The following is a 14,017-nucleotide window of genomic DNA, read 5'->3' on the forward strand; positions in this document are numbered from 1 at the left end:
TTTTAAGATAATTTTATATTACACAGTTCTGTTTTCCAAGTAAGTTATTTCATTTAAACTGCATAAAAAGTATAATACTGATTATTTTACTCCAAACAAGTGATTGTAAAAATATTTACTTTTTGAAATTGAAGTTATTTTATGTAAAAAGAGGTCATCATTTTAGGTGCCTAAAGTGCAACATATCTATTTTAAGAGTTAAGTTTCATCAGGGTTTTAATAATTTGAAATTGTTAATGGATTTAGAGAAATATTTAAAAAATTACTACATTACTCAAATTTTCAAATCAATGACAAAATTATGCCTTTTCTTGTATCAATATTACTACACATCATTAATTCTTTTCTTTTTATCTTGATATTTTCTAAAATGTTGTTTACAGTTATTCCTGATTATCTTTCTTTGTTATCATGGCTAAAACTTTAATAAATGTTTTTCTTTGATAAATTATTTGAGCTAAATTCACATAAATATCTTAGTAATTTAACATATTTCTGGGCTCTTTCCCTTTTTGATTTTTTAAATAAGTTATAGTTTTACCTTCATTCATGTATTTTTTATTTATAAAATATATTGTATCAAATATTGCTGTCAGTTTTTGTGGATAGAATGTATGACTTTGTAGCCAATATTTCAGGTAAAGAAATCCTTTAATTTATAATTAAATTAAAGCTAAATCACTTTTCTACATTTGGAGCAAAGCCTTCACATTGGTATCATCTAAGCATTGATCTGTTGGAGGCTTTCAGAGTAACTAAGGCAGTGCACAGACAATGGGCATCCAAGCATCCGGGAATTTAGGCCTGGGACTATGGTCGGGACCTGGGCACAGACTATGCAGACAGTGTTTTCCCTCATCCTGGATCCAAAGAGCAGAGAGGATGAGGGCAGCTGTGGTCCAGGCTCCTCGTGGGCAAACCTGGCAGAGGACGGAGGTCACCCTGGAGGGCAGAGCTCAGCTCCAGGCTGCAGGAAATGGCCTCTTCTACCAGGACAGAGGCTGAGCAGGAGACAAGGAAAGACGACGTGACTTCCGTGTTGCTTCTCCTATGAGGCCCTGTCCCACCGTGGAATTCTACAGCAAACAGTGGTCTCCAGTCCAGATGCCCCCACAAGGAGGCGGAGTCATAGGGTGTGTGATTTTGTAAGCCTACGCTCTTGTGTGTACACCTACAGGGTCTTATTTTCCTCTGTTAGGTTCTGTCCTGCCAGGGTTGTTTCACAGTCTTTCTAGCATTCTAGCACACATGCGTCTGCTCATTCTTTCATTGTGTCCACTCTCCCCTATTTCTCTGCCTTTTCATTTCTTTCCCTTCCTTTCTCTTCTTTATTCCTCCTCCTCCCACATCTTGACATCCACTCCTTCCCTTTTTAATTCTCACAAGTAAATGTTCTCATTAAGGCTTTCCCCATAGTCTGTCTCATCTAATTGCTCCCTCCTCCTTTCTGATATTTAATTAGCAAAATGTGTTGGAGAATTTCCCAAAGAAATTCTAAATTTTATTTTGGCAAATGATTTCTTCTTGGATAGTGACATTACTGAAGATTATTCTGTTTATAGAAAGCAGTGTTCAGAATTCAACCTCAGAGAAAGTTCTGCAACAAGACTCTGACCCTAACCCTCAATTAACACTCAACGGCACATTTGATTTTTATTATGTTTTAATTTTGTGCTATTCTTGTCATGATAACATCTTACCTAACTATATATTTTAAAAAGCAGCTATTTCCCCATAAATCAATTAAAATGCACGATTGTACCTAGGCTGGTTATCTCTTTTTTGCTGATTTTTTAAATAAAATTTAAAAATCAAGTGCACTGAAATCACAAAATAGGTTAAGATAGCCTGTAGATGAGGCAAGCTCTGCAGAAAAGCCAGAATGTAGGTTCTGCCCTGTTTCTTTGGGCCTGAGGATGCCTATTTATCCTCTCAGTTCTGGTAAGGAAGACTGGAGTCCTTTTCAATGTACAAGATATGAGGAGCTCCTTAGTAATAGGATAATGTAACTGGTCCTGATACAATATATTTAGTCATAAAATTTGGATAAAAAGCAGAAAGTACTGCATTGCACTAACTATTCAAACTTAAAAGTACACACCCAAATTAGTTTTTGCTCACAGAGGGAAAAAGCCTGGAGGAAATTACTATTATGTAAACAAAATGCAACACATCTTATATTGTTTTATTTTCTTCTTTGAATTTTAATATTGGATTTTAAAAATTAATTAATTTTATTGGTACGTTTAAGGTATACAGTGTAATGACATTCATCATTGGAAATTTGCATCTTTACGTAATCTATCCTCGGTCTTATTTCTTCCACATTCTCCTGTCCTCCCTTCAACCCTTCCACCTCTCCCTGTCTACAAAGACTTTGTTTCCATTGTTTCTTTTTCTCATGTTAATTCCATTCCCATCTTTCCTTCTCCTCCCCCTCCCATTTCCCCTTCCCCTTTGCACCTTTTCTTCCTATTTCACATTATCTATTATACCTTTTAGTCCTTATTTATGCTTTCAGTTTCTCACACTAGAAAAACTATTTGGTATTTACACAGATGAGTCCTAGTTATTTCACTTAAGAGTATCACCTCAATGTGCATCCATTTAGCTATAAAAGTCTCTAGTTTCTCATTCTTTATGGCTGAGTACTACTCCATTTTATATTTTTAAAAAATGTTCTTTATCCAGTCTCCTGTTGATGGGCAATTGTGTTGCTTCCAAGTTTTAGCTATCATGAATTGTGATGCTATGAACATGGGCACATGTATCACTGTGGTATGATTCTTTTAATTCTTTGGGGAAGATACCCAGCAGGGGAATATCTGGATCAAATGGGACCTCCAATCCTAGCTCTTTGAAGTATCTTTATACTGATTTCCACAGTGGTTGCCCAGTCTACATTCCCACTAGCAGTGGGATTAATTCTCCTGGGCTTTCTGGGGTTGTAATCTTCACTGTTTTTTCCTAGGATATTGTTTAAATTTTTTGGAGTTCTGGTTTAGTATTCATGAAGTTCCTAAGGTGCTCTTTGTCATGAAACTATCTTATTTCTCCATCAATTTTGAAAGATAGTTTTGCAGGGTTCATCAATCTGGGTTTGAGGTTGTTTTCCTTTAGGACTTAAAATACATCACTCCATGGCCTTCTTGCCTTGATCATTTGTGTTGAGAAGTCTGCTGTGAGTCTGATGGGCTTTGCTTTGTTTGTGATTTGTTTCTTTTCTCTAACTGCTTGTAGAATTTTGTCCTTGTGTTAGGTTTCTGGAATCTTAACTATTATTTGCCTATATGTAGATTTTTGGATCACAGCTACTTGGAGTCTATAAGCTTCACTTATCTGTAAGTCAGGTTCACTTTTCCTATTTGAAAGTTTTCTGCCATAATTTGGTAAACATTTTTTAATGTCTCCTGCATTCCAGTTTCTTCATTGCTTCCAATTAGTCTTAAATTATTCTTCTTTGAATCCTTTAGCAGTTGCTTGATTGATCTCTCATGGTCCCTTACTATTTGTAAGAGATTTTTCTTTTCTGATCAGTAATTGCAACCCTATCTTCTATATCTGAAATTCTGTCCTTGTGTTGGCCTAGTCTGCCATGTAATCTTTCATTGCAGTTTTTAATCTCCTGGAAATCTGTTTGTATCTGTTTCATGGATTCCATTTGTTTCCAATGTTAAGATTCCATCATGTTCCTCAGCTCCCCTATTTTTTTTAATCTGTGCCCAATCTAGATTTATTAACCATGTCTTGCATTTTTGTTGCAGAAGGAATTGGCAAGTGACACCCACAGAGATGAGCTGAATGGAAGTCAAATAATATAAGGTTTATTTTGTTAGCAAAAGATGATCGCACTAAGAACAGTGTCAGTGATAGACCTCATACTGGGTTGCAGCTTCTTTCTTTATATATTTTACAGCTCTCATTCATTCATGTGGCTGCATTTCACTTCCTCAGTTCACATTTCCCATGTACAAATTACAGTAACAATCCAGTTAACTTTAACCCAGATGTAATAATTCTTGTAGTTAGGGAGTTTACTTTGAGATTTCTCTAGCTGTCTATTCTAATGTACAGGAAGTTGGTGTTCAAGGTCCAGGATGAGGCCAGATGTCCTATTTCACAGTCAATGCCTCCAGTGTCTGTTAATTTTTAACTAAACAAAGCAGATTGCTGTTAGAGACAGCTGAAGTCATGTTATATTTTTTAACATTATATAGATTTTTAGATTATTTGCAAAAGTTCTCTTTATCACTGTGGGCATGTTACCTGTGAAATTATTTCTGACTTCATTTGGCCATATCCTCTTGTATTGCAAGTTCAGGGAGTTCAGGTGGTTGAGTATCAGATTGTTCCATCTTGTTTCCCTTTGGGGTTGCCTTAAGTAATCTAGAAGTCTGGTTTTGACACTTATTTTCGTGTATGCTTCTTGTTTCAAAACATGCATCCTGCTGTGTCTTTGCTGAGGCAACTTTTTTTATTACTCAGTGGTCCTCAGTTTTCAGCAGGCCACTGAGTATTTACTTTGCTGCTCCCTTAGTATACCAATTCCTGGGTTTAGAAGGGTGGCCTTCTATATCCCTGAGCTGACCTGTTGTCTGAGTGGGCTTCTGGCTCTGGCCTGTGCACACTTGAGGTCATATCCAGGTATGCCTCTTGCTGGGGCTCTTATGTAGCTGTTGTCTAGGGGCATTTGGCTGGTGGCTCTGTATTCCAGTTCCTAGTTGTCTGTATAGCTTTCTTACTAGGGTCTTCAGACACTTATCAGTGGTGTGGGGTGACTCTTTGGCTGTTGCTTGTGTGTCTGTGTATTTCTTTTCCAGGTAAGCTCACAGCTGTGGCTGATGGTAGGGTGGAACCCTGGATGAAGTTTTCATGCTTGTTCAGCTCTTCTGTAGGTGAACTGTGGCTTGGGCATGAGTACTTGCACCTGTGGGGTTGGGCAGGGTGAGGCCCTAGCTGGGATATTCCTGCATCCCTGTTACTTTGGTCCACACAGTTGCTCCCCAGAATGTATGTACACTTACTAATGATATGGCAGAACTCTGGATGAAATTCATACACCTGTGCAGCTCTTTTCTAGGCATCCCATGGTTTGTGGACATGTGCTCACACCTCTGGACTTCAGGCAGGGTCCTAGCTAAGACCAGCCTGCAGCTGCACCACTTTGGTCCACACACTTGCTCTCTGGTATGTGTGCGTACTTACAGCAGAACTCTGGATCTTGAATTTTAATATTTGTTACTTTTTTTCTAATGCATAATACTTGTGTCTATAGCCAATTCGAAAACATTTCCAGGCCAAAAAAAAAAATTTTTTTTCCATCCTTCATAATGTCGATTGTAAGAAAGTATGACTTAGAAAATTTCTTCTCTATATTACTAGAGATTAAATAATCACGATTAATCACTCAAATATTAACATAATTCCTGGCAAGTTTGTATAGCTATGTGTCAATTTATAAAGTAAATAAATGAGGGCTGGAGATTTAGCTCACTAGTTCCGTGGCCTGTCTTGCAAGTGCAAGGACCCGAGTGCAATCTCTGATACCAAAAAAAAAAAAAAAAAAAAAAAAAAAAAAAAAAAAAAAAAAAGTAAAGAAATGAAGTTTACTGTAAACTTGGAACATCGCATGAGAAGATGCGGTGTTCATGTTCTAAATGTGGAACTTCTAAGGGAAAAGACAAAATCTAGTGCTTATTAAATCCCTGAATTTTTCTCCTGGGAAACAGACCAAGGAATCTTCCCTGGAAATTACTCCCCGAGGATGAGCAAAGGCTGCAGTGTCCTGAATGCACCATATATGAGGCTGACTGGGAGGAGAGGCACACACTGCTCTGTCTCCATTCACAGCTCCTCCTCAGACTCTTCTCAGAAGAAACTTCGGGGTGACGTTTCCATTTGATCAAGACTTGGACAAAATTTCTAGGGTGATATAGTTTTCCTCAGAATTACAAAATGAATGTAGAACAACATAAGGATAAATGACCCCTAGAAAAAAACAAAGTGATTATGAGAATTTTCAGCTAACTATATGGTTTCCTATTTTATTTCTGAGAATTTATTGTGCTTGAAAATTTCCTGAACAGACAACATTGGAAAATATTTTTTTCAGCAACATTGGTGCACAGTAAGTATTATTCTGGGAACTGAAGGGGGTTGTACTAGATAAAATAAAGGGAATTTTACACACAAAAAAATATTTACACATGTCTTTTGGTCCTCACCATAAGTAATATTCAGAATTGTGTAGAAAGGAATGTAGAATATAATGTTTTGCAGAAAATAAAATTTGAATGTGCATGTTAAAAAATGCACTGTTATCAGAGGTTAGTTAGGGTTCATACTGCCTCTAGCTGCCCCTGCTCCATAAACATGTCTCCCTGTGTTAATTTCTGCCAGGGCTTTTATGTACAGGTGACTCCAAGCTCCCTGTCTCCCTTTTCCAAGTTAAAGCAACCTTGATCTCCTGTATGGTATCTGAACATTCTTCTCAGGCAGTCATGATATGTCTGAGACAGAACTTTAATTCTCTCTGCAGTTATTTGAGTGGAAGACAGCAAGAATATTCCTGCTCTCAGCCAGGGGAAGCTGGAGAAGAAGCCTACTTTTAAAAATCAAAAAGTTTAAAAGATTGATTTTTTTGTCTGAATTTATATATATTGTGAAATTTAATATTGATTTGAATCACATAAGTCCCCACACAGAAATTACTTTAATTAATAAAATAAGGCATTGGGAACAAAAGGCAGTGAATAATACGCTGATTATACATCCTTCATTTTTGTTTAAACAACATCTGCTCAGGAGTACAATATTGTAAGTCTTTCTCTGAAATAAAATATCAAGTTCGAGTCAGTGGCTATATATAACTGGTCTTTTTTACATAATTAATCTCTGCACCCTTTTCAGAAGTAAAGTATGTGGGTAAGAGTCCTTATGGTATAGTCTTTCCTGAGAATTGAATGAGTTAATAATGGAATGAGCTTGAAGTAGTCCCAGTTGCATGCTAAAAACAGGGTGGGACCCTTTAATATATCTAATAAATGTCTTTTATCCAAATATCTATACATGTAGATTGTAATTTTTCAATTTTCTTCACAATATTTTCATCAACTTCTAAGAACACTATGGAAAATAGTGAGCCATTAGCATAAACGAAAATATTCTGGAGGCTGTGTAATTTTTAAAATTTATTATTCAGCAGATAAGTGCACCAGGACATCATGGGTAGATGGAACTCCACCAGTATGCCTGGCTTCATCCTCATGAGGCTGACGGACTCTGCAGAGACACAGCTGGTCCTCTCCTTGCTCCTCCTCCTGATTTACCTGATCACAGGGCTGGGGAACTTGGGGATGATATTGATCATCCGCCTTGATCCCCAGCTGCACACCCCCATGTACTTTTTCCTCACTCACCTGTCATTTCTCGACCTCAGCTACTCAACTGTCATCACCCCTAAAACCTTACAGAACTTACTGACTTCCACCAAGAGCACCTCCTTCCTGGGCTGTTTCACTCAGTTGTACTTTTTTATAGTCTTTGTGGCTGCTGAGTGTTTTCTTCTCTCCTGGATGGCCTATGATCGCTATGTAGCTATCTGCCGACCTCTGCACTATCCAGCCATTATGTCCACAAGACTATGCTGTGCCCTGCTTGCTGTTTCCTATGCTACTGGCTTTGTGGATTCCACTGTTAATGTGTTTTATATAAGCAGATTGGACTTCTGTGACTCTAATGTCATCCAGCACTTCTTCTGCGACACTTCCCCCATTTTAGCCCTGTCCTGCAGTGACACATACAAGGTTGAAATCATTATATTCATTTGTGCTGGATCCAATTTAGTGTTTTCCCTCATCACTATACCTGGGTCCTATCTGTCCATCCTCTCCACTATCCTGAAAATTGATTCCACTGCTGGAAAGAAGAAAGCCTTCTCCACCTGTGCCTCCCACCTCCTGGGAGTCACCATCTTCTACAGCACTATGATCTTTACTTACCTAAAACCGAAGACGTCCTACTCCTTGGGAAAGGATCAGGTAGCTTCTGTGTTTTACACGATTTTTATCCCCATGCTAAATCCTCTCATTTACAGTCTCAGAGACAAACAGGTCAAAAAGGCTGTTGTTAGAATCATGCAGAAGAAAGCAGGTTCTAGACAATGAAAACAACAGTCAGGCTAGGTGTTTACACTTTTCCAGTTGTGCTTTTTGCTTTTAACAAATTCTTTGGCCTTTGAGAAAAAATAAATCTTGTTTTTTTTCTCCTATCCTGCTTCTCTACTTAGCAAACATGATCTTGGACATTTTGAGACACAGGAGCTTACAAATTCATATTATAATTTGGAGTTGTCGATGAAGTGTTAGCTCTAACATGCAAAAATCTGTGATGATAAGGAAAACTTTTAGAAAGGAAAAGTTTCGTCATGTAAAAACTGTATCAATATAATATTTATGTATACCCCAACTTTAGAGACCTTTTGAACAAAAAAGCACTTTATTTTTCTTATGTCATTGTGTTTAGTGTGATGTTCAGCAGCAAAGCATGGGACAATTGCTTTCAAGTCAGGTTTACTGCATTTAGATTCAAGATCTGGTGCTTGTGTAGCATTTGACAAATACTAATTTATTTTAATAATACTGAACAGAGAATGTGCCTCGCTGCAGTTCAGGCCAGACTTACAGATGTAGAAGATTCCCCCCATTCCCTCAGCATGTCCACGCTTGTCTAGCCTGGCATCTCAGGAATATTCTTTGTTCTCAACTTTGTTAACTCCCCACCAAACCTGAATGAGGAGTAACTCTGTGCACTGAGATTGCTGTCTGTGATGCCTTTCCAAAGAATTTGCTAAGCTTATATAACTAGTGTTCTTTGTAACTCCTGCAAGCCTGCCCTCTTCTCAGAGTATAACCAGCCCTGCTCAACTCCAAAGTGGGGTTACTCTCTTGGTGTGTAAACCCAGGCTGGCCCACCAGTCCTAAGAATAAAGCTTGATCTACACTTAGACTTGGAGACTCCTGGTGTGCTTTTCACCATCCAGGAAAAAATGCAGCGCATAGGAAACTTTCCTCTTCATGATATATAATAATTCTATGTCTGTCTCATCAGAAGATGGACATAAAACTTTTAAGACAATCAAATAACTGCTGCCCATTATCACCAGAAAGCTCGCACTCCTGGAATATTTTCATATAATGAACAATACATATTCTGAATGGTGTTGCTTTATATTTTACAAATCTCTTTTATTTAATTTAATTCGCAACCGTACACAAACGTACTGTTAGTAACATGAGGATACCAAAGAGAGGTTCTAGTAAAGCAACTATCCATGTCTTCCTGTCACCTAGGACACTTTACCAGTTGTCAGGGTTTTCCTGAGTCAATATGACAAGATATAATAGTAAAAACCTGCATCAATACCCAACACATAGATAAAAGGAAACATCTTTGAAAAGTATTCCAATCCTCTGGAGTAACAGTTATGAAGCCCATGCCAAGAATAAATTCACTCACTATGAGATAGGCAAGACTAAAGATGTCAGGGAAAGAACAAGTTCAGAAAGCCTGTCAGTGGTTCATGGTTTATGTACTCAGGCTTCAGCCTTGCCTTGGCCTGTCAACATCCAGAATTATAGGATCACAGCTTTGAGTGCATGGTCTTGTCACGGTGATCTTTAAGGGATTTGAATTGTTAGTGTGGGGCTCCCAGGAGCTGTTGTGCATGTCTTCTTGATTTGAAAGTGATGAGTGCAGAGCTGTACCTCTGAGACTTTAATAGCTGTAGGTGTGGTTCTGATTACCTGAAGAGTCTGTTGGGACCTAGTTTCTTCTGTGGCCGATTTGGTATTTGCCACATAGTATCCCTAGTCAGGACCTCTCAACTGTCAACTCAGTCTCTACTGTCAAAGATAATAATCACAGAGCTGCCTCCAAAAGGAACCCAGTTACCCATCTGGTCAACTTCCAATCACCATTAGATTCCATGGGAGTGGGGATTTACCGGAGGGTAACTGGAGAAACCTGTCTTCTGCTTTTACAGTGGCTGCTGCACTAAAGCCAATGACTGGCTGGCACAGCAACCACCGTTTTGCGTTTTAAAAGGGACACCTGAAAGGCTAAACTGTCTTTAATCTGAGATGATTTAGAGGAGTCCATTTTACCATTTTAAGCAACTAAATCCAAAGGTAACGTATACAAAACAAGAATAAAATGTTATTTTAACAAAGGACAGTGCATCATAAGAGAAATAAGAATTTGCAAACATTTAATAGATACAGCTTAATAGTAAAGCACTTTTGAAACAAAAACTGAAATAAAGGCTAAAAATTATAGAACCAAAATCAGGATCTATCAAACAAATGTCCAGAGCCTATGAAAGAGAAGGTAAAATCTATGAAACAAAAGACCAAAGTTAGAATCTATGAAAAAAACTTTTACCTTCATCCACTAATCTCACTGTGACCTCCCAAATGTTATAGAGAGAACAGAAGAGATTTTAACTCCCATACCTGCAAGATATCCAAATTTGAAATATGAGTTTGTGTTTTCTAAAATGGAAGAAAGAATTGTAGAAACAATGGACACTAAGAATAGGAAAGTTTATTAAGAGAAAGAAGCTTCTAAGAGAGACCAAAGGTGGATCTGACTGTGTGCTGACCACCAACTGCAACTTTTAAATGTGTTTTATACAAAAGAGACATGTGGTGAGGTGGACGTAAAGTCAGAAAAAACTGTAAGACCAAAGGAAATTTACAAGCAGGGCATGAGCTGGGACCAATCGATAATGAATTGATAAGATTACAAGTACAGTCACCCAAGTAATATTGCTTAAATAAGCATCAAATAGGAAAGATTTCACATAAAAGGAATTTTCAATTTAGAGTACCAATCACCGCTGTAATTCTGAAGCAGAAATAGTACCTTTTTCACTTTTATATAATGCTAACCAGTGAATGTGTCTTAATTGTTTTCCAAGTTGGCTCCTCACTGTGTGGGCTCCTTGAATGTTGGCACCTCGAAGGCTGCCCTGTCTAACTGCCAGTAAGACAATCTAACCAACTTACCTATCTGTAATACTGCTCCATCTGAAGAAATAACCCTAACTGCCATGAGGTGCCAGGGGTGAAGACCCTTCTGGCTGTTTTTTGCTAAGTGGGTAGTAGTTACAATGGGCAGTCAGAGATACTGTTGTTCTATGTACTGGCCCTTGATAGGCACCACGCATTATTATCATGGGTAGCTATAAGTCATGAAGAACTAGTAATAACCTGTCACAAAGACAATAAAGGGAAGATCTAGGGGAATTTAGAATCCAACATAGCAGTTAAGAAATTTTTACAAGGACAACCTGTTAGATCCCACTAGAAAGAAGTCTAGCACATTGGTCTTTGGTTGTATTTCTATGACCATTTGGAGTCAGACAGCCTCTAGGCAAGAACAAATAGAATTTCACAGAAATTAGACCATGTATCATCTAAGTCTGAGCACTAGAGTGGAGGGCAGGTTGGGGAAAGAGTCACACTTAGAAACTGAAAGAGTGATGGTAACTTGTGGTCTCTCAGCCTCTTTTATTGATGGAGCTTATCTATAAGTCTGATATTCTGTTGTCTTTTCAGTGTTAGCTGAGACAAGTTTTTAACAAATTAGCTAAGAAATGTAATACTCTAGTTGAGCCTTTAAAGATTTTACCAAAGCTCCCTGGAAAGCCCACACCTTATACCTCACAAAGAGCACAAAGAAGGCAGACAGAGCCTCCCAAAAGGCGCAGACAGGTAGGCAAGGGGGCCTGACTTAGTGTCTGGGACCTGAGATCCAGCCAAAGACAGGCTAGGATACAAACTAAACTATGACCTGGTCCAGGTGCTACGGGCTGGCATGAAGGGTCCCTAACTCTAATTAATAAGCCTATGGACAAAGGCCTGCACCTGTCCTTTTTATTCCAGACCCTGTGTCCTCTCTGAGGCAGCTCATATCTGTCTGCTTTGTTTTTCTTCCTTCTCACACATAAAGCACCTTCCTTTCTTAAACTTCATCCCTCTAATTTCTTTTGGTGCTGAAATTTTGATCAGGCAGGCTGCTCACCATGGAAGTCATACTCCTATAATTGAATCATGCTTTTACTTACAATGTATTTGCCAATGAAAGTTTTATCAGCACACCCATGTTAATGGCTGTCATAAAATTAATATGTGTCTGAACATTTAATCTACACTTAGTCTACAACAACAAACACACGACACAAAGAAACAAAACAAAATGCAATCCTGACACGTCACTATTGAGTGCAAATATTATTCTTTGCAAATGTATATAATTATGTGACAAAGTGAAAGAAAATAAATAAAGTCTAGCTACAATTTAAGAGTATCATGAGGGAATGTGCTTATGCTCTCCTGTGTGGAACTTCCTAGGGAAAAGGGGAACATTTTTCTCATTTACTCTTAGATCATTCTGCCTTGGCGTCATGCCCAGTATGTGGCCTTGGAGTTGGGCCCAGAGGACAATCACGTGCCACAGTTCCCTGCCTGCTCCTTGATGAGTGGACCCTGAAAACACCAGGCAGGGAAGCAGGGGGCACAGTGTTCTGGTTAATTGCACACTTGCTGGCTGGGATTCTTTTCAGATGAGACTTCCTGGCTAAGTGTCCATTTGATCAACACCTTAAAATATCTTCTAGGATGACTTAATTTACCTGGGAATTAAAAAAGAGGAATGGAAAATAATGTAACAGTGACATGTCAAAAATATCAAAGTAATTTATATCAAAGAAAACAAATATCACTGAAAGTCTCAAGTTGTTGCATTATTTTCATATTTTCTGTCAGAAAAAATACTTGAAATTTTCAAATTTCTACATAGACAGTAGAAGAAAAAGTTGTTTTCACCAAATTTGACTCATAGTAAGTATCACGCCTACAATTGTTGTGTTTTAGAAAAGGTGAAATAAAATAGGTATTTTGTCATAAGATTATGTGCATACACATTTAAAGCTTATCAAAGTAATACTGATGTATTCAAAGAAGGAACAGAGAGATGGTAGAATTGTGGTCAGCACTGCCAATTGTAACGTTAAAGCTAAGGTTTTTTTGTTTTGTTTTGTTTTGTGTTGTTCTTTTAGAGAAAAATGTCTTCCTAAGGCCAAAGGCATAAACAGCCTGCCTCAGGAATGAGTAGCAGCAGCATGTGTTTAAAAATATCTCAATATTTACAAAGTTATTTGAAACACTCAGTATTGGTACATGTATTCAGTACTGCTTTACTATAGGAAGTGTATAATCTTAGTGGGCCTCACCTCAGTTTACTAACATGTAAAAGTGATTTGTAATTAATCCCAAATAGTACTGAGAGCTAAAAGAGAAAAAAATAGTAAACTGAAGTTATTTTCCTTATTCTTTATTCCATATCCTTGCTCAAATTTGCAAAAGTAAATTATAAACAGGAATGCAGAAATGTTGGCATTCTCTCAGCAGGCAAAATATGTTGGTAGAATCCCAGTGATAAGAAGTAATTGTTCTGATTTCACAAAAGTTCATTTCTGTGCCCATTTTGAGATCTAAAACTCTGAGGATAACTGTGAGTATGGCATAAAATCTATGTGTGGATTAAATGTGCTAATAAAGAAAATATTTAGGGTGTATCATTTTCAAGCTAATTCTATAGGACATAGCTATTTATCATGTCAGAAGCAAATGTCAAAACTTACCATTTTCTCTATCTGACATTTGAGTATTTTTTGTTTTTATTCAGCAAAGATTTTGTCAATTCCAAGGAAGAGTAAACTAATTAAAGTAACAACTTGGTCATTCATACAAACAGAACCTATTTTCAGTCACTCAAACTAAGTATCAAATTTGATTACTAATTAGTTTGGTTTCATTTTTCTTTCTTTCTTTCTTTCTTTCTTTTTTTTTTTTTTTTTTTTTTTTTTTGTACCAGGGATTGAACTTGGGTCCTTGTGCATGCAAGGAAGGCCACCGAACCACTGAGCTAAATTACTAATTGGAAATATTGCACC

The 14,017-nt window shown here is 37.6% G+C and overlaps 1 protein-coding gene across 1 annotated transcript; it reads left to right on the top strand.

The window, feature by feature from the left end:
- Positions 1-7,223: 7,223 nt before the first annotated feature.
- Positions 7,224-8,165, top strand: LOC104849040 (olfactory receptor 8H1). The gene has a single exon (XM_019204765.1). The coding sequence runs from the start codon at positions 7,224-7,226 to the stop codon at positions 8,163-8,165; it is 942 nt and encodes a 313-aa protein (XP_019060310.1).
- Positions 8,166-14,017: the final 5,852 nt, after the last annotated feature.

Source organism: Fukomys damarensis, unplaced genomic scaffold (assembly GCF_012274545.1).
Source record: "Fukomys damarensis isolate Sample0158 unplaced genomic scaffold, DMR_v1.0_HiC HiC_scaffold_45, whole genome shotgun sequence".
Taxonomy (NCBI): Eukaryota; Metazoa; Chordata; class Mammalia; order Rodentia; family Bathyergidae; genus Fukomys; species Fukomys damarensis.